Consider the following 22,384-nt stretch of genomic DNA (forward strand, 5'->3'; position numbering starts at 1 on the left):
TAGTCTTTAGACTAATGAAAAAACAGTAAGGCATATTTGAGATATAATAAAAGAAAATAATGAAAAGCTGAACAAAAAAATCTTATAAAAAATTAGAGTAAGATTTTCACCTTTTTCTACTTCAGTAAAATGAATCTCAATTTTTAAAACTTAATATACAGGACTGAATAACATAGCTCAGTTGTTAAGAACACTTGCTGTGAATTCAGATTATAACACTCGTGGAAAAAGCTCAGTATGGGGACACGCAGCACCTGTAACACCAACACAATAGGCAGATAGAGAGGAGGCACTTGCTGACCATTCAATTGGTTCCAGAATTAGTGAGAGACCCTACCTCAAAGGAATGACGACAGACAGTGACAGTATAGAACAATGTGCTTGTCTGGTTTCTACTTCTATGTCTACAGGTACCTCCACCCATATACATATGTGCATATAAAACATACATTCATACATACACACACAAAATTAGTAAAGTAAAAATATGCTTCTTTGCCAGACCCATGCCTTTAATCCCAGCACTCTGGAAGCACAGGCAGGTAGATCTCTGTGAGTTTGAGGCCAGCCTGGTCTACAGATCATTTCAGGACAGCTACGGTTACACAGAGAAACCCTGTCTAGAAAAAACAAAAATAACAAACAAACAAAAACATTTTCGGTCCCAGCAACTTCAGAATAATGGGAGGCATGACCATAGCCACATTTGTAAGCACCAGAAGTACCCAGGAGGCCCAAGAAATGCTGATGGCTTAAATCACCACAGGACCAAATACTACAAATATAGTCAGGTGACTCTAAATGGCATTACCAGTTAAAAAGGAACCAGAGCTTCTGTCAACTTTGGAAGACTCTGGACATTGATAAGTAAGCAGACATGGGTAAACGCTGGCATAAACAGGACTGGCATAAACAGTTTTTGTTATTCCAAATGAATTTGAAAATTGCTCTTTTTAACTCTATGAAGAATTGAGTTAAAATTTTGATGGGGATTGCATTGAATCTGTAGATTGTTTTTGGCAAGGTGGCCATTTCTACTATATGAATTCTTCCAGTCCGTGAGCATGGGATATCTTCTTTCACAGAGTAGCCAGTGCCTTTAACTGCCAAGTCGTCTATCTATATGCCCCAACACTAACCTGATGCTGCATAAGCTGCCTGTCTGGGTGAAGCACAAATGCTTATGCAGGAGAGCTAAGAGATAATTAAGGATATGGAATGGGTGGTTCCCCAGAGGAGGGAGGGTTGGAGTATGCTGGTGACTTAAAACCACACAAAGAGGCTCATTAAATATTAACAAATTCTTTTAGAATAATCTCATTAATGTCAAGATTTCTTCATATTCCAAGGACAGAAATTTTCTTAAGTTTATACTAAAGCATTTTGCAAAGCTGAAAAGGCTAAGAAAATAATTACATAAAAACTCATCATTCTAGAAGTACATAAATGAAATTCCATTAAAGTACTATAATTATTTATTTAAAACAAAGCTACTGTATAGATGATAAAATAACTATATATTTTCTGTATCATCACCCAAAGTATATACAAGCCAAGGAAATAATGACAAACAATGCTGACACCACTAGAATTGGGCTAAGGTTCTTCCACAGCACTGGTCATCACGATTTCTGTCTAGCATTTCCAGGAAAAATCTCACTCTAAGGGTTATGTTCATCTAAACTGACTTACCAGTCACTCACTAAAAACAGCCTCACCACACCCATTACACCACCGTTTGTTTCTCCAAAACAATCGGACACAATTCTTTAAACACTAAAAATACCTAAGTTGGTAATAATAAAGTGAGGGGTTAGGGGAACCTCATAATTACATGTATAAAATGAGCTTGAAAGGGTATGAAAAGACAGGGCTAGATAGACGACTTGGCAGTTAAAGGCACTGGCTACTCTGTGAAAGAAGATATCCCATGCTCACGGACTGGAAGAATTCATATAGTAGAAATGGCCACCTTGCCAAAAACAATCTACAGATTCAATGCAATCCCCATCAAAATTTTAACTCAATTCTTCATAGAGTTAAAAAGAGCAATTTTCAAATTCATTTGGAATAACAAAAAACTCAGGATAGTAAAAACTATTCTCAACAATAAAAGAACTTCTGGGGGAACTCAACATCCCTGATCGCAAGCTGAATTACAGAGTAATAGTGATAAAAACTGCATAGCATTGGTACAGGTGGGTAGATCAATGGAATAGAACTGAAGACGCAGAAATTAACCCACACACCTATGGTCATTTGATCTAAAGAAGCTAAAACCATCCAGTGGAAAAAAGACAGCATTTTCATCAAATGGTGCTGGTTCAACTGGAGGTCAGCATGTGGAAGAATGCAAATCGATCCATTCTTATCTCCTGTACAAAACTCAAGTCAAAATGGATCAAGGAGCTCCACATAAAACAGATACACTGAAACTAACAGAGGAAAAAGTGGAGAAGAGCCTTGAACACATAGGCACAGGGGAAAACTTCCTGAACAGAACACCAATGGCTTATGCTCTGAGATCAAGAATCAACAAATAGGACCTCATAAAATTGCAAAGCTTCTGTAAGGCAAAGGACACTGTCAATAGGACAAAACAGCAACCAACCAATTGAGAAAAGATCTTTACCAATCCTACATCCAATAGAGGGCTAGTATCTACTATATACAAAGAACTCAAGTTAGACTCCAGACAATCAAATAACCCTATTAAAAAATGGGGTACAGAGCTAAACAAAGAATTCTCAACTGAGGAATACTGAATAGCCAAGAAGCACCTAAAGAAATGTTCAACATCTTTAGTCATCAGGGAAATTCAAATCAAAAGAACCCTGAGATTCTACCTCATACCAGTCAGAAGGGCTAAGATCAAAAACTCAGGTGACAGCAGATGCTGGTGAGGATATGGAGAAAGAGGAACACTCCTCCATTGCTGGTAGGACTGCAAGCTGGTACAAGCACTCTGGAAATCAGTCTGGCAGTTCCTCAGAAAATTGGACATAGTATTACCCAAGGGCCCAGCTATACCACTCCTGGCATATACCCAAAAGATTCTCCAACATATAACAAGGACACATGCTCCACTGTGTTCATAGCAGCCTTATTTATAATAGCCAGAAGCTGGAAAGAACCCAGATGTCCTTCAACAGAGGAATGGATACAGAAAATGTGGTACATTTACTCAATGGAGTATTACTCAGCTATTAAAAACAATGAATTCATAAAACTCTTAAGTCAGATGGATGGAACTAGAAAATATCCTGAGTGAGGTAATCCAATCATAAAAGAACACACATGGTATGCACACAATGATAAGTAAATATTAGCCCAAATGCTTGGAATACCCAAGATACAATTCACAGTCCACAGGAAGCTCAAGAATAAGGAAGACCAAAGTGTGGATGTCTTGGTCCTTCTTAGAAAGAGGAACAAAATACTCATGGGAGGAAATACGGAGACAAAGTGTGGAGCAGATACTGAAGGGAAGGCCATCCAGAGTCTGCCCCACCTGAAGATCTATCCATCCCATATACAGTCACCAAACCCAGATACTATTGTGGATGCCAAGAAGTGCATGCTGACAAGAGCTTGATATAGCTGTCTCCCAAGAGGCTCTGCCAGAGCCTGACAAATATAGAGGAGGATGCCTGCAGCCGACCACTGGACTGAGCATGGGGTCCCCAATGGAGGAGTTAGAGAAAGAACTGAAGGAGTTGAAGGGGTTTGCAACCCCATAGGAAGAAAAATAATATTAACCAACCAGACTCCCCAGAGCTCCCAGGGACTAAACCACCAACCAAGGAGTACACATGGAGGAACCTATGGCTCCAGCTGCATATGTAGCAGACGATGGCCTTGTTGGGCATCAATGGGAGGGGAGGCCCTAGATCCTGTGAAGGCTCGATATCCCAGTGTAGGGGAATTTGAGGGCAGGGAGGCAGGAATGGGTGGGTGGATGGGGGAACACCCTCATAGAAGCAGGGGACAGGGCATAGGATAGGGGGCTTTTGTGGGGGGAACCAGGAAAGGGGATAACATTTAAAATGTAAATAAAGAAAATATCCAATAAAAAATAAAAAAATAAAAATAAATAAAAAGAACCATGATTCAATTCTAATGAGGCTAATATCCATTGAAAACTTCAGTTCCAGGAGATCTAATAGCCTCTTCAGGCCTCTGCCTGCACTGTACATATGCAAAGATGCATGCAGACAAAACACTCATATACATAAAATAATAATATAAAAATTCTTTTTAAAAAAGGTATTAAAGATTGCTATACATGTAGGAAGCCATGTGCATGCAAGACATTTGCAAATGTCAAGGAATGTATGTATGGTCAGGAAAGAGCTCAGACTTGTATTTGAATTTGAGGCTGTATGACAACAGAAAACAAAAGAGAAAATGAAGTTGATACTTAGCAGGTTAATATGGGTAAAAAGAGTGCTTCAAAAGAGCATATAAAATCTCAAATAAAAACCTGAGAGCATTAATATATGTGGGCATCTTTAAATATTCCCATTCAACCATAACCACAAAAAACAATGGAGAATTATATGATCAAATGTACAAAAGAAGACATATTTAAAATATTAGTTCACAAGTCATAAAACAACCAAACACGAGTAACAAAACTAATAATCACACCTCCTGGAGAAACTTTATTTCTAGAAGTATCACATTATATTAAATTTCAGTTTTCATCTCCTTTGTGGAGCCAAATACAAATAGACTTTTGCCTTGCTTCTTTGTAAAGAGATAGGCTACTATTCCAGTGACTCAAAAAAAAACTCTTTTCGGTTTTCTTCCTTAGATAGTACTGGTGTTAGAATACATGGCTTGCATATACCAAGAAGTGCTCTCATTACAGAGCTGCAGTGCTAACTCCTAAAAGAATCACTTCTAAACATAATTAGGATCATACCTGCCTTGTTGCTTTGCCACTTTGAGCTTCCCTTAGCCACTAAAAATGATGTCTATTCTAGTAGTTTTATTTCATCTTCTCACATTTACCAATCTTTTCTTGAAGATTTAAGAAAATTATTTCTAGCTGAGTATGGTGGCACATGCTTTTAATCCCAGCAATAAGGAGGCAGAGGTATGTGGATCTCTGTAAATTCAAGACCAGCCTGGTCTACGTAGTGAGTTGCTGGACACATGACAGCTAGAGCTATGTAGAGAGACTTTGTCTTTTAAAAAACGGAGGGCAGGAGAAAGAAAGAGAAAATTATTTCTATATACCTTACCTCAAGTACTGGTCCAGCTCCAAGAATAATCTGTTCTACTCCACTGGCAAATCCTTTCTGACTGAGGGCAGTAAGGTGGTGAATAAGAAAGTTTGTGCTTTGAGTCTTCCCAGAACCACTCTCTCCTGAAATCACAATACACTGATTCTTTTTGCGCTGAAGCATAGCATGATAAGCTACATCTGCCACAGCATATATGTGAGGTTCCAGTTTTCCCAACTGGTGGTTATCATACATTTTGACATATTTAGGGTTATAAATAGGAAGAAATTTGAATGGGTTAATAGCTATTAGAATACTGCCGACATAAGTATAAATTTTTTCATGCTTAAAGCGATTCCGTAGGTTTTCTAATAGAGTTTTCTCATTCAAATCAGGCAAGCTACATAAATCATCAAAGTCTTTCTGTGGAGGCTGTGGAAGAAAGCCCCGTTCCATCATCCTGCGTCGTTCTTCGGTTACCCGTAGCCATGACTGGAGGCTACCATAATGAATTGATCCATCAAGGTTTTTTTCTCTCAGAAGAAAGCGGTAGTCTTCTCCACTCAAGCGATTTTCCAAAGCCATTCGGGGCCACAACATCATTCGTTGAACTGGACAGTCGGTTGGATTGAGTATCCATTCTTCTCCACCAAATTCCTTTACCTCTGCTAAAACGTAGCATTTTGTCTTGTCTAGGTGAAGTCTGTTTATAAGAGAGTCAATCACCTCAGCAGCTGTGGAGTTTTTTCTGGCAGGAATTGGACAGTAAATTGTTCCTTCTGAAATTGCTCCAGGATATATTCGTAATGTGTGTTCATTATCTTCAAAGCGTCGTCTTCCTCCATCACTTACATTCATATTGGATCTTGTCCCATCAGAAAGGACAGTAGGTGTTCAGAACTGGGCAAACCATTTTCTTGGCAAAAGACCTGGAATACAAAAGATGGAAACACTGAGCAGTCACATTGAATATTGTTTTCTGTATTCAAAAATGAAAGCTTTAACAACCATATTGACTATAATTTTCTGAACATAAACTCACAACTCACTGTATAAGAACAAGTATTAAGCCAAGCATGGTGGCACATGCTTGCAATACCAAGTAGAGGTAGTAAAGTTAAAGAGTTCTAAGCCATCTGTGGGTATCTGGTAACTTTGTGGTCAGCCAGAGTCACTGAGATCTTCTTTCCAAAGGGCAGGGAAAATAGTAAGTGTTAAAAATAGTCTTATTAAAACCATATAACATTAAGTGTTATTGTCCAAGTCAGGGTACTTTCTAAAAACATCAATATGCAAAAATATGTGGCACTATTTTGTTATTCAACAATAACCCAAAAAGTAAAAACAAATTACTATTCTGCTATTTCTTTGAAGAATCTCAGTAAAGACTGAATTAAGGAGACAGAATGATTACACAAAACTAATTAATTATCTTATACACAAAGTCTCTTAAGAATAATGCAGAAATAAGAAAGATGTGGTCAATGAAACAAATGTTTTGTGAAACTCACTAAAACAGAAAGATGAAAAGGGAAACAGAAATTAGTTATAAGCAAGAAAACACTCAGAAACCTACTATTTAGACATTTTCAGGGAACTCTTTGGGCCTCTGCTCCAATCCTTATAGTCAAGAAAAGGAGGGGATTTAACAGAATCAACTCAAAGATCATAGCCTTAACTTGTTGAGCCAAGTTGACAAGATTATACAAGTAGGTACCATTACTAATTTTATTCTAACCCCTACTTTGTCTGTCAATGCTACTGGATCTACTTTTTTCAATTTGATTCCTTTTTTTTTTTTTTTTTTAATGATTTCTTTTTTTAAATAGTCATTTATTTTATTTATATGAGTTCACTGTAGCTGTCTTCAGACACACCAGAAGAGGGCATCAGATCCCATTACATATGGTTGTGAGCCACCATGTGGTTGCTGGGAATTGAACTCAGAACCTCCGGAAGAGCAGTTAGTGCTCTTAACCGCTAAAACATCTCTCTAGCCCGATTTCACTTTTCATATTCTTAAATTTCTAAAATTCTACACACACTACTTCCAGATAAATGATTTCAACTTTTACAAGTTACCTAAAAACTTATTTCCTTTATCTAGTTTTTCTACCTCAATTTACTTTTCTCTTCTCTACCCTTCTGCTACTATCTACCACCCCCCCAAAAAAAATTATATTCTAAGACTAACAAAAGCTTTTCAATCTTCATCTGTAATTTAGATCCATCAAGTTAAAACAAACAAATACTTGGGTTATGGGAATGGTTCTCACACAAGTTCAGATTCTAGAACCCACATAAAAAGCCAGGCATGATGGTGCGTGTCTTTAACCCCAGGAGCAGGCACAGCAAAGAAATAGGTACCTGGAGCTTTCAAGCCAGCCTCTCTAACCAGATCAGTGAGCTCAGGTTCAGTGACAGACCATGTATGGAAAAATAAAGTAGAGAAAAACAAGGAAGACTCTCAACAACTGTATCTCTGTCCTCATCTACACATACACACACACATGCATGCACATATGCATACACACACGTGCACACATACTACAAGAATATTCCTTCTTGTTTTACTTATTTTATCCTTTAACATAAAAATAAGGGCTTTAAAAAAAATCTGCTGGAAATATGATCTCATACAGCCAAATTAGCCTTGAAATCACTATGTATGTAAGGATACCTTGAACTCCTGATTCTCTTGCCTCTATTTCCAAAATGCTGGGCACATGTGCTGCTATGCCTAGAAAATGTGCAATTTTTAATGTCAATGTTCATGTTTGTGTATATGTTCCATGTTTGTATGGGTCCTATTAGTGGCCAGAAGACAGCATTGAATCCTTGGACCTTGAGTCATAATGTATATTCCACGATGGGTAAGAAAGGCATTCTTGGCAGAATGACCTAAGACAGGCTCAGTCTTGTTTATGAAATTAAAAATGGGGAGAGGTGGAGAGCTTTTGGGCTGCTTGGCAAGAATCTGACATTGGCCAAGGACTAGGAAATGGGCTGCTTGGCAGGAATATGACATTGGCCAAGGACAAGGAAGTGGGTTTCAGGCAGGAATCTGACATTAGGCTAGAACAAAGAAGTAATTTCAGGCAAGAATCTAAATATTAGGCTAAAACAAGGAAGTAGGCTTTGGACATGAAAATGACTTTGTACTAGAACAGGGAAGTTGGCTCAGCTATTTTGGTCATCCTGATAAGCCCTTAGAAACAGTGATCACAGGAGTGTTCAGAGAACTCTGTTTATTGCCTTGCTTGTTCTTTGACTATTTGTGTTTATTGTCTTTCTTGTTCCTTGACTATTTGCATCCATTGTATTGCTAGTTCCCCAACCTAGAACTGACCTTAATATATGCATACAATTAAAATGGCATAAAAGCAAAAAGGAGGAGGAAGGATGGGATAAGAGGTTTCTAAGGAGGGAAAGGGGATGACATCTGAAATGTAAATAAATAAAATATCTAATAAAAAATTTCAGTTACTTAAATTTTGTGCTACCACATACTTTGCAAAGGCCTCTGACCAGAAATTATCTTTACTTTTATCCTAGGTGACCTCTAAACAGATGAATACATAAAAGGTAGCCATGCAATGCCGGGCAGTGGTGGCGCACGCCTTTAATTTCAGCACTTGGGAGGCAGAGACAGGCAGATTTCTGAGTTCGAGGCCAGCCTGGTCTACAGAGTGAGTTCCAGGACAGCCAAGGCTATACAGAGAAACCCTGTCTCAAAAAACCAAAAAAAAAAAAAAAAAAAAAAAAAAGGGGCAGCCATATATCCATGTCTCAAATGCAACGAGTTTGGAACATTCTACAGAGATAACCATTATCTTGAGGTTGGTATTATGTTTATTACCTGGGTAAGTTTCCATAAATTATATAATGCTGTTTCCTGTTTTTAACCTTTAAAAATAGCATCACACTATACTTAATACTGTGCTAATACATTCAAGTTCAGTAAATGCCAAATCATATCCCAGTACATGATTTTAGGACTGTTCATCAACATACTATACTTTCAGCAATTACTGGGACTATTTTCAACACTATACTAAAGCAGATGTTAAGTTCTCATATATGTATCCTCAAGTAGCTCTCCTAAAATTTCTTTGGACTTTGCACATAACAGTGAAATTACTAGTTTGAGGATACCTATTAACTATCAGATATTATTTTTAAAAAGTTGTTTGAACAATAGTTCTAAAAGCAACAATGAAAAAGTTCAAATTTTCTGCCTCCATATCAAACATTAATGTCAGAACGGAGTCCCGACCACTCTAATGTATGAAAAGAAGCCTGGTGAACTGGCTATCTGGATAAAGGTGCTTCCTTCCCCACAAGCCTGACGGCCTAAGCTTGATGCCTGTAAAACTACATGATGGAATGAAAGAACGAACTCATTCAAGTTGTCCACTGATCTCCACATAGGTGCTGTGGTACACTGCATATGTGTGTGTGTGTGCACGTGCATATGTGCACACACACACACCATCAAAATAGATTTAAAAGATTTAAATAGATTTAAAAGGACTAGTTCATTTTATTTTGCATCTCTCTGATTATTAGTAAGTCTGGGTTACTCTAAGCCTTTCATTTGCCATTGTTTATTGCCATTGTTATCAGCTGCTTGTTTATTTTTTTCCTTTTTATGAATTTTCTTTTTCTTATCAATCTAAATGAGATTTCTACATATTATTTTGGATATCAATCAATCTTCAGATGGATATGAAGAACATATTTCATAGCAGCCAGTGGCTTATATTTTAATTATATTTTCTGTATTTATTTTGTGTACATGTGCCAAGGCACACACAGATGGAGATTATTTTATTTTGATACTACCTTAGTTTATAGATCAGTGTCATAAAAAACTAGCAAAATAGCGGGGCATGGTAGCAGACACCTACAACTGCAGCACTTGAGGAACAGGAGAAGGAAAATCATTACAAGTCAAAGCCAGTCTGGCCTAATACTGAGTCCCTGTTTCAAAACAAATTTTTTAAAAAAAAAAAGAAAAAGAAAATGACATCTTATTGGCATTATCTCCCTTCCATGACCACTGTTGTTGTTTCAATTGCATTGTATCCTTCACTTCTAGTCTGTAATTTTCATATCCACTAGATCTCATGGTGCCCATTTAAATTTCTTAATTGTTTTAGGGCCTATTATTTCCTTACCCATCCTTGAGAAGCCTAGTAAGCCAAATATTTTCAGACTAATGTCATTCAGGTTACTTTTACTTTGTAAAAGAAGGTATACTTCTTAAGCAGTATTTTTTTCATACAAACACTTACTGCAAATCTGTTTACTTTTTTGTTTTAAACAATACTATAACAATCATGACTTTAAACTAGTAAGTTTGGAGGCTAAAGAAATGGATTAGTGGTTAACAGCACTGGCTACTCTTCTAGAGTAACCAGGTTTGGTTCCCAGTACCCATTTGGAGGTTCACAAGTGACTGTAACTCCAGTCCCAGGGATCCAACACCCTCTTCTGACCTCTGAGGGCACTGCATGTGCATAAATGCAGATAAAATATTTATAACTTGAGTTTTTAAATTTGCAATAATAATCAGTATTCATTTTCCCTCCTTTATCTTCTATAGTTATATCAACAAGCAGATTCTTCTTAGTAATAAGGATGAATAAGCTAGCAAGTTCTAGCCGTGACCTGATGGCCTTGGGCAACAGTCAGCAACAAAGCCACATCTTACAATGACTATGCCCTATACTGCTCCAAGAGATTCACTGAATAACTATGACTTGATCCCTACAGATACACCTGACAGCCCAAGAACTAGACTCAGAACCTTCTTTTTCATTATCAGAGCTCTATATTGCCCCATGATTTCCAGCAATGAGCTCACCTCAGTTACATCTCAGCTGTTTTACCTGTAGGTTCCCAACAATGCTTCACTCAGCACATGTGTTCTACTCCCTTTCTGAATAATAAAGATACTTGTATGCCCTCCCCCAGTTTTACTGCTTTACTAGTCATTGCCTTAGGCTTCAAAGAAAGTTAAAAACAAAAACAAAACAACAAACAAAAAAAAAACTCAAAAATCCATCTTAATGGCAAAACAGTCCTTGTAAAACTGCCTAAAAAGCAGGGCGTAGTGGTAGATGTCTTTAACCCCAGAATTAAGGAGGCAGAGGCAAGCAGATCTCTGAGTTAGAGGCCAGCCTGGTCTACTGAGCAAGTTCCAGGACAGCCAGGGCCACTCAGAGAAACTCTGTCTTGAAAACCCACCATCACAATGAAAAAATATAAGTAGAGAAACATTTTATATATAGGAAGACTCAACAAAAGTACATGCCACCTGATCTTTATCACTAGGCAGGACACAAGAGCCTATGTTTAACAATGCTGTATAAAAGCCAAATAGGTCAGGAAAGAAAACACATTTCATAGACATCAATAAATGGGAGGAAAAAAATGAACTTTTAAATGGCACAACAGCATAGAAGTACTAGCGGCATCGTGTTAGCCTGCCAAAAGTATTCTGTATCCTCTTCTGGTTAAAGAACCACGTTCTCCTTTGAAATTCATCCCTTGTCAACTTAGGCAATTTAACTCGACTGACCTCATCCTTCATGTACATAATGAAAAGGGAAATCAATTATGACCAAGTTAATTTCATTCTTCCTAGACAGGTTGATCACAGAGAACCATACTCAAACTTCAGCTCCAAGTATTAGAAAGTACCTTCTAAAAATAGGCAGGAGAAGTCGAGACACCACAAGAAGACCTACAGACTCAACTAACCTGGGCCCATGGAGTCCCAACAGAGACTGAACCACCAATCAAAGAGCAGCAGGGGCTGGACTTAGACCCCCCTATATATTTGTAGCAGATGTGCAGCTTGATCTTCGTGTGGGTTCCCTAATAATTGCAAGTGAGGGGCTGTCTCTGATTTGTTGTCTGCTGCCCTTCACCTAGGTGGACTGCCTAGTCAGGCCTCAGAAGGATAGGATGCACTTAGTCCTGCTTTGACTTTGTATCCCAGAACAGGGTGGTACACAAGGGGAACTTCCCCTTCTCTGAGAAGGAAAAGGGGTAATGGGAAGAGGGATTTTTAAGGGTGGGACTTGGAGAAGTGAAGGGATGGGGGTTGCAATCAGGGTGTAAAGTAAATAAATTAATAAATAAATTAAAAAAAAAAAAAAAAGTCCAAGCAGGGTGGCACATGTTTTTAATCCCAGCATTCAGGAAGCAGTGGCAGAAAGATCTCTGAGTTTGAGGCCAGCCTGATCTACATGGTGAGCTCCATGACAGCCAGAACTACATAGAGAGCTCCTGTCTCAAAGACAAAGAAATAAAACAAAAATAAATACAAGACTGCTAAATTAAAATAATACAGATCTAAAATTGCTGACAGCCACCTATTCTGAATGTATAGAAATTTCTCTGCAGTAACAAAAAAATTAAGCTAACACATACAATAAGGTTTTATCAATTCATCTGTGCCAATAAACACAATTGTGTCTTAAGTAAATAAGCTTAGCCATTGAGCTCTAAATGTGCCAATCAAGTCCCTTTTACTCTCTGAGCCATTCAAAGGTGGATTCCTCTTTTCTATAATTGAGAGAACCCACTATAGCATATCATATTCCAGTGTAACATTCAAAGAACATAAACATCCTTTGTAACTCAAACTCCTAATTTCCAAAAGTCTACATCTCAAGAGCCAAATACACCTGTATAAATTCTACTACTCCCTTCATTATTTGATATTCACACTTGGGGAGCCAAACAGATTCAAGTAGTGCAAGAGCCTCTAAAGTCAAATTCACTATTCAAACTGAAGGATTAAGCTTATTTGGGTAAAGAGAAACTTGTAGTATTAATTGTGGAAAAATATGAAAACTGACTAATGTCAAAGTGAAAAAACCAGAAAATTATATATGTAAAGACAGAGAGAAGAGAGAGAGAGAGAGAAAAGAAAATGAGAAAGGAAAAGGAAAGAAAAGAGAAAAGAGCAGGTGGGAAAAAGGAAATACAACATGTACAATTTGAAGAAAAAGATTTTATGTTGGGTAGGCTAGGTGGTGGCAGCAGCTCACACCTTTAATCACAGCACTCAAGAAACAGATGCAGGTAAACCTCTGAGTTTGAAGCCAGTCTCCTCTACAAAGTGAGTTCTGAGACAGCCATGGCTACATATAGAAACCCTGTCTCAAAAGGAAAATGGTGGTGGTGGTGGTGGTGGTGATGAAGAAACCAAGGTTTATACTTAAAAAGATAAAGATATTAAGATCCAAATGGAATAAAGGGGATGACACCCTTAAGGCAAGATATCAGCTAGCTAAGCTTCCAATTTATGAAAAGGTCTAAAGAATTTTCTGCCTCTACAACACAACAAAAAGGAAAGCTGCTGAAAATATGAAAATATGGTAAGAGGGTCAGGCTCCATCCCAAGTGGGCAGCTTAATTTGGCAATGTTGTCCAAGTGGTTCTGGCTTCAGAGACATGAAGAATACACAAAGGGGTTGTAGAATCTTCTTCCATGGTTAAAGAAAGACAAACACATCAGAAGAGGGCACTGGATCCCATTACAGATGGTTGTGAGCCACTACATGGTTGCTGGGAATTGAACTCAGGACCTCTGGAAGAGCAGTCAGTGCTCTTAACTGCTGAGCCATCTCTCCAGTCCCCAACTATGGAATTTTTAAAATTGCACTTGTATTCTTCATTATGTTATTGCCACAAGACTATGGAGGTCAAGGGTAAAATATGGCGGTTAGAAAAACGTTCCTTGTAAGTCTCACGCATTTGAATATTTGGTTCCAAATTGGTAGCTGTTTGGGGAGGGTTTGGAGGTTGGGTCTTTTTGGAAGAAGTATGTCACTGGGAGTAGGCTTTGAGGTTTCCCAGTATGCCCTCTCTGCTTCCTGTTTGTAAATCAAAATGTAAATTCTGAGTGGCTGTTCCATGACCAAGCCTGCCTGCTTGCTGCTAAGCCTCCTGATGTATTCTTATTCCCCTGGAACAATAATCCCCAAACAAACTCTTCCTTAAGTTGCCTTGCTCACACAGTATTTTATCACTAACAATAGAAAAGTATCTAATAAACGAGCATTATACTAAATTGAAGAAAATCAAACCCATTTCCTCTAAAATCAGGAATGAGACACATACATTCATTTTTTCTACTTTTATTTAATACAGTGCTTGAAAACAAAGCAGTAAGACCAGAGGAAAAAATGAATGGGATATAAATAAGGAAAGGAGGACTCAAATTATCCCTATATATAGACAATATGATCCTCTGTTTAAAAGACCCTAGAGGAATCTGGAGAGACAGATCAGTGATGTTCCACAACTATAAAGATCTGAATTCTGGTCCCAGCATCCATGTAACAAGCTGGGAATGGTCCTGTGCATACCTCTAACACCAGCGCGCCACTGGAGTGAGAAGGACATGGAGACAGCAGGACTGCTGGGTTACTGGCTGCTAAGCTAGATGAAAAATAAGCTCCAGGTTCAGGGAACCCTTCCTCAAAGGAATAAGGTGCACAGTAATAAGAGGACACTCAACGGCCCCCCTCTAGCCTCCATACAAACACACACAGGTGTAAACACCCATACACACTCATGCACACACCATACAGAGACAAAGAAACAGAGAGAGGAGATGAAAAAAAAAGATCCTAGAGATGATGCAGCCAGAAAATTCTCAATTCTGATTAACACTTTTAGCAGTAGCAGGATAAAAGAAATTAATAATTAACATACAGGAAACCAGCCTTTTTCATACAACATTAATAAGCATGCTGGGGGGAAAAAATCAAATCGGGAAATAACTCCATTCACAATAGCCTAAAAAAGACGTGAACAACAAAATGAAAACTAAACTGAAGACATTAGAATATGAAAAGATGCCCCACACTCATGGATCAAAATTAGTATCATGGGAATAGAAGATGGCTCAACAAGTTCACCCTTGTGACAAAAGCATCTCAGAGTTGAGATCCCCAGAAGCCACATTGAACCATAGATAAGCAAGGCAACCCACTTATAATGCCAGCATATGAGCAGCAAAGACAGGGGCTCTCTAGTGCAAACTGACAACCACACTAACTAAAACAAGTCCCAAGTTAAGTAAGAGAATTTACCTTAATAGGTAAGACAGAGAATATGATTAAGAGACACAAGAACCTAAAGACATCTGCACACACACATGAACTTTCATACACACACGCATGTAGAACTTCCAAACATATATAAAAAACTAATACTGTAAAATAGGATTGGTAAGGACTTGAGAGATGGCTCAGGTCAAGATTACTTGCTATACTCCTGGAAGATACAAAAAAAATTTGGATGTAACCAAAAGTGAACTAAATATTTAACACAATCGCCACGAAAATGGAGAAGGGGGCGTCAGAAGCTTCAAAATACTCCTTCCAATAAAAGTATTTAAAAACTTTCAAAGACATTACTATTTTTAATGTTATATTAATAGTGAACAATTATTAATGTTATTAATAGTGTAATGAATAATTATTAATAATGAATGATAATATGTATATTGTAACGATGTATCTGTAAGTATGTACCCATGTGTAGGTCTGTACTTCCTGATACTTTAGGACTCCGTCCTCTTTCTCTGAAGCTTCTACTCCACCTCCTTTTTGCATGTGGCTGCTTACCAGTCCTTCCTGTCTAACTCAGAAAGTCACAGTTTTCTCCCTTCCTTTTCTCCATCTCCTTCCTCCAGGCAGCTTTCTTGCCTTTGGACTTTTCTTTCAGGCTGTAACAAAAATTTGTCCTAAAGCTTTTGAAAAGGGGGGGTGGGGTTAATACAATAAATGTCAAACTATCAACTATCGGTTGTCAACGTAGGCAACCGATCAGAAGGGCTGCATAGAGCTTAGCATTTGTGAGGTAAGACAGGGTTAGAAGAGAAATCAGGAAATAATAATTATAGGTAGGAAAATAATATATGTTACTTACAACCAGCAGCAAATTTAGAAGTAAAGCAAAATAAGAGTTACTTTCTTCATATTTTATTTTTATCCTAAAATTTATTTCTGATTAACCTACACTTAAGCACTTCTTTTGATGTGTCTTGGGAATCAGAACTACAGTGAATATATGCATAGCTATCTATGTCTTTCATAAAGTTTGCACATTTGGAGGTCTTGTTGAAGACATACACTTAATTGAGACAGAACAGTAAAAGAGGAAAACTTACTGGGATGCAGAAATGTAAAAAAAACAAAACAAAAAAAAAAAAAAAAAAAAACCATTCACCTTGGGATCTAGTTTGTGATTCCAGTTGCCTAAGACTCAAAAAACTTCTCAACTAATGATCTGATGTTCATTGTTCTAAAGAAATCTTAAATAAGAATGTCTGCAACAATAAACTATGCTTGCTTGGAAACAAAATAACTGTAACCTTGTGTAAGAGCACTCCTCTCTTATTCTTAAACCCAAATTCTTTAAGTAACTCATATATTTAAGAAAAGTAACCTCATATAGTTCTTACTTAATTTTAAACTTTAATTTTTGAACTTTGCTTACTTTTTAAACCTTGTAAATTACATCCTTAAAAACTTATAAAGACACAATCACACATAGACATAGTTATTATAAAGATACTAAAACTATCTTCTCTCTAGAAGCTTACACCTATGGCTCAGGAAATGTATACTTCATTCATGTCCCTTTCCCTAAATGCCGATGCATTTTCAAATCTAAAGCATATAATTTCCCTTATCTCTACTTAATAAATTCACTAACTTTGCTTAATCTATGGCATAGCCAAAACTCAGCTTTGCTTTAGTTGGATCAATCCTTAAGTGTGAAATTCTTCAGGCTACTTATATCAATACAAAGCTATCTACTTGCCATTGACTATAAAATGAGCATCAAAATATTAATATTCAGCATCACTTTCCACATTCTCACACCTACCCATCAGGATACAGCACTTATTTGGGATGACATCTCTCAACTCAAGTGGCTTTTCTATGGAACATAGGCTTCCATAATAGAATTGTCTGCACGTGGTTCCTGACTTTTCAGATATGTATATTATTAATCAGTTCAACAATTTAAGAGATATACTTTATAGACTCACATTTGCACCTTCAATATATATATAATTACGAGAGTTGTTCAATCATATGAGCTGACTGTTTAACAAACCACCTTTGTCTATTTTGGAAGAAGTATCAACTACCATTTTTATCACTTGCTTTTCTGACCTTTTTTTTTTTTTTTTTTAAATTATTTTATTTACAGTTCAAAATTTAAACAGTATTATTGGTTCTGATCTGTGATAATTCCAGGTCCTGGATCCCATACTGTAGAGACAGGGAAGCAAAGAGGCCAGTCCAGCTTGTCAGACTCAATGGAGAATGTCACCCCAGAACAGCAGAGGACCTGGTTCCATCTTGTCTAGATTACATTTCCCCACACTGTGAGATCACCACTGGCAGTTTGGGCTTATTGTTGGGGCCTGTGGGAACATTCTCGATCTTCCTCATCACTAGAAGTCCATCAATGATTTTTCCAAACACTACATGCTTTCCATCCAGCCAATCACACTTAGAACACGTGATAAAGAACTGGCAGCCATTTGTACTGGGACCAATGTTTGCCATGGAAAGCAGGCCTGGAGCTGAGTGTCTAAGTTTAAAATTTTCATCTGCAAATGGACCCCGGTAAATACTGGCAACTCCAGTACCATCGCCATTAACAAAATCTCCACCCTGAATCATAAAATCCTTTATGACCCTGTGGAAGGTGCTACCTTTGTATCCTATCGGAACACCATCTTTTCTGAACTCTCCAGTGCAGAATTGCCTAAAGTTCTCTGCCGTCTTAGGCACCACGTCAGCAAAGAGCTCGATCTTCATGCGACCAACTTCCTGGCCGTGAATGCTGACATCAAAGAAGACCACTGGATTGACTGGACTTGAATTTGCCACCGCCATGGTTTTGACCCGGAAGTCTTTTCTGACCTTTCAACTGCAATTATAATGGCTTTCTATTTTTGCTCAGTTCTTTCACACAATCAACAATCCAAGACTCAACAAGAAAGCATTGGGGAGGGAGTAATGGGCAAAGCTAGAAAAGAAATTAACAAAATAATTTCAGAAAGTACTTTTCTGTAAAGGGAAGGATAAATAGTAAATATTTTATATTTTAAAGAACAGAGTCTTTCACATTAAGGTTTTTGTTTGTTTGCTGTTTTGTAGCCTTAAAAAAATGAAAACTGTTTTTAGCTCTCAGACCGGACAAAATCAGGCCACCGTCAGGATTTGGCTTGTGGGCAACAGTTTGCCTATCGTTATACTAAAGAGCTCCAGCATGCTATTTTACTTATCAGAGTATTCAGTAGTTTCTCCAAGGCAAGAAGGCCTAGAGGGCACACTGAAGCCAATTATGTTAATTGGGAGTGATGCTTTCAGCTGGAAGGAATGAAGAAGGCAAAATGTCTCAATCAAGAACAGATTTACAACTTTTGAGAAATGAAAAAGTTCAAGCCAAGGAGGAAAGTAGTAAAAAGGTGAGGTCAGACATACATAAAGATCATATTACACAGTGCTTTGTAGTCCGGGGTTCCATTCTAAATGCAAAAGAAGATACCAAAAAGATGGCTCCTCTGAGTGCTACATGTGTGCTCACTGCATGCGCATGCACACGCACACACATACATTTAAACAAATAAGTGTAAAAGAAAAGTCTCCATGTTCTGTTTTTGTTGTTTTTGTGTTGTCTGTTTGTGTTGTTTTTATTTTTTAAAGCAGTCTCCTGTATCCCAGACTATCCTCAAATGCTACAGACTATCCTGAATTTCTGATCCTCTTGCCTCTATTTCACAAGTGCTGGGATTACAGGCATGCACAACCACACACACAGCTGTAAAAGGGCCTAGAGAAATGCCTTTGAATTAACAGTACTTAAAGGTTCTTCCAGGGGGACCAGGGTTCAAATCCCAGCACTGAGCAGCTCACAACCATCTGTAACTCCAGTTCTAGGGAATCTGATCCACAGTTCTGCCTTCTGCAGGCTACCCAAAAATATATATGGTACAAAGACATACATGTAGGCAAAATACCCATATGCACAAGATTTTCTTAATTTTAATAAGTGATAATAATAATAGCTAGTTTTTAAAAAATATTCCAGTTGGGAACTGAGGAGATGACTTGGTCTAAGTGTTTTGCCATACAAACTAAAATCTGAATTGGGATACTCAGACAAATATTTGAAAAGCAAGGGACTGCCTATAGTCCTCCAGAACTAGAAAGGTGAAGAAAAGAGGATCCCTGAGGCTTGGTGGCCAACCAGCCTAACTAAAATAGTGATTTCCAAGTTCAGTGTGAAAAACCCTGTCTCAAAAATAAGGTAGACGGGCTGGAAAGATGGGTCAGCAGTTAAGAGCATTGGATGCCCTTCCAGAGGTTCAGCTCCAGTATCCAAATGTTGGCTAGAAACTGTCTATAACTCCAGTTCCAGGGGTTTAACACTCTCCTCTAACCTTCATGGGCACTGAGTACACATATAATAAACAAACATTCATGCAAGCAAATCATTCTCACACACATATAAAATATAAATATGCAAGCAAATCATTATCACACTACAAAATATAAATAGCTCAATCTTTTAGTATTTTTCTTTTGCTTTGCTTTTTGAGGCAGGGTTTCTCTGTGTTCTGGTTGTCCTGGAAATCACTATGTAGACCAGACTAACCTCAAACTCAGAGATTTACCTGTCTCTGCCTCTGAGTGCTGAAATTAAAGGTGTGCACCACCACGGCCAGGCTATAAGAAACATTTTATGTATTAGTGTTTTGCCTAAATAAATCTTTTTTTAAAAAAATAAAATAAGGTGGAGAACAACTGAGAAAGACATCCAACATCAATCTCTGACCTCCACACAAAAGTACAAATGTATATACACAATTGCATACAAGTATGTACAAACATACGCCAATATGTATACTCATACAGCTTCAAGATACATTTCTTAAAGGATAATAGATTAAAGTTGGGGGGACAGTTGTAGGTAAAGCCCAAGTGTGACTTTATATTAATCATTTTAGCTCTAAAGACTTATACTAAGACCCATATATTTCCCACATTTGCCCTTAGATAATTAAAAATCATTTACATGATCCTATAACAAGAATAAGTCAGAAAGCACAACTATCTCAATTAACTATCACCATGATTATCTGTAATCTATGAATTTCAAAAAAAATCACCAATAATACATTTTGCACTATAACCATTACATCTTATACATTCTGTTGTAGTGAATTTGTTTCATTGAGTCTACATATCCTTTTACTCATGTCTCAATAGAATCTACCTTAAAATACAGTAAGTAGATAATCTCTGAAAAACTGATCAAAAGTCAGGAGTAGTAATAGTACATGGCTGCATTACAGGACTCGAGAGACTCCTGTAGGATTATAAGCACAAACTGAGCTACTAAAAGAAAAATATAGATTAGGAAAAGCTACACAATGACACAAGCACATAAGTATAGATAGGATTAGCTGTTTAGCAATGTTTGACATGGCAATGAATTCATAGCAAAGCCCTTGGGGATTAAAAAAATGCACTTACATACAGAAATCCTTCTCTGTTTAGACAACTTTTATAAGTAGAACTGAGGTGGGTACTAATCAAAAAAAAAAAAAAAAACAAGAAATGACAACATTAAAAAGGAGACTGTGAACTCACTATTACAGTTTAGTAAATCAAAGACACTCCATGAAATTTTTGGAAAGGTAAGTAAAAAGCAGTAACTGTAATGTGAAGCACTTACTTAACTTGAAATGCTATCCACTGGTATTTGTTCAAAGTCATTATGTTTGTGTGTAGTCATTAAGTGTGTGTGTGTGTGTGTGTGTGTGTGTGTGTGTGTGTGTGTGTGTATAAAGTTCATACAGTAAATGTTATATTTTGACAGGTCATGTGTCCTCTATCCTAACTTCTCAGTCTGCCTTTATAGTATGACAGTAGCTATAAACAAAAACTTACCTGCATACAAGTTTCTGGTTGTAGTAACTCTGAAAATCATGGGATCAATTATAATAAAGTTCAGATAGAACATACACATTTCCAAAAAGAAAAACTTTCCTTCATATCACTTGCCTTTTTAAAAGCTGAAATCTCATGGGAAAAAAATAACTTATGGAAAGGGAGGTTTGACAAGGCATTATTACTATACGCCAATAACAATAAAAAAAATTAGCCATAAACTCCTGTAGCTTCTACCATCTTCAGTGGAAATTAGAAAACAAAACAAACGGAATACTTAGGTCACCCCATCGTTCCAGCAAATCTATTAATTATTAAGGGCATGACGGTAGCTTTTGAGTCAGTACAAATTAAGAAACTAATAAAATGAAATACTGAGAATTTTCATTCTAGTCTGAATATAGGTCATAACAAAATCTCTCACTTATTATAATAAGAAAAAGAAAGGGCTGGATACACTATAAAATCAAAATTGTAAAACTCATCTGACAGCTGAGAATACCAAAAAACAAACAAACAAACAAACAAACAAAAAAACCTAAGCAATCTCAATTCTAGGCTTTACTTACTCTCTAAGTAAACAGTAAAGAGTATAATTCAACTCTTAAAGATGAGCCAAGGGGCAAGCAATCAATCCTTATACTAACATGACAGACTGAAATTCAGGAGTTTCAGAAGCAAAGCTACCCAACACAAGCTAAAGTCTTTGCAATGGAGCAGTCCGTCTATGGCCACAACACCCTGATTTGAGTCTATCCTGTATGACCTTGGAAACTAAGCATGGTCAGGCCTGGCTAGTAACTTGTATGGAAATATAAGTAACTGTGTACTATCAAAGAGTAGAGGAGAAAGACAAAGTAAGTCTTCTGGACTGAAAAGCCAAGAACAGAGGTATAACATAAAGCAAAGGTACACACACACACACACACACACACACACACATACACATTAGCTCAACTTAAGCAGCACATTTTGTTACAAAGTAGAAACTGAATACACAAGATAAATTAAAACCTAAACTAACTATAGTTGTAGCATACCCATAAATTCCAAGTCAGAAAAGAATACATTAGCTTAAAACCCTTTTAGGTGAATTAACATGCCTTTTTCCAAGAAGCAGCAGTTAGAAACTTCACTAATTAT

General features: G+C 37.3%; 1 protein-coding gene and 1 pseudogene across 8 annotated transcripts in view; both read right to left on the reverse strand.

The window, feature by feature from the left end:
* Myo9a (myosin IXA) overlaps positions 1-22,384 on the reverse strand; it is a 173,139-nt gene that overhangs the window by 133,934 nt on the left and 16,821 nt on the right. For all 8 annotated transcript variants that reach the window (XM_076925466.1, XM_076925467.1, XM_076925465.1 and 5 more), the window contains one exon: positions 5,250-6,160. In XM_076925466.1, the coding sequence (XP_076781581.1) occupies positions 5,250-6,089 (840 nt within the window). In that variant the 5' untranslated portion in view covers positions 6,090-6,160. The remainder of the gene's footprint in view (positions 1-5,249; positions 6,161-22,384) is intronic.
* On the reverse strand, positions 17,482-18,285 carry LOC143439297 (peptidyl-prolyl cis-trans isomerase H pseudogene; annotated as a pseudogene).

Source organism: Arvicanthis niloticus, chromosome 26, assembly GCF_011762505.2.
Source record: "Arvicanthis niloticus isolate mArvNil1 chromosome 26, mArvNil1.pat.X, whole genome shotgun sequence".
Classification (NCBI taxonomy): Eukaryota; Metazoa; Chordata; class Mammalia; order Rodentia; family Muridae; genus Arvicanthis; species Arvicanthis niloticus.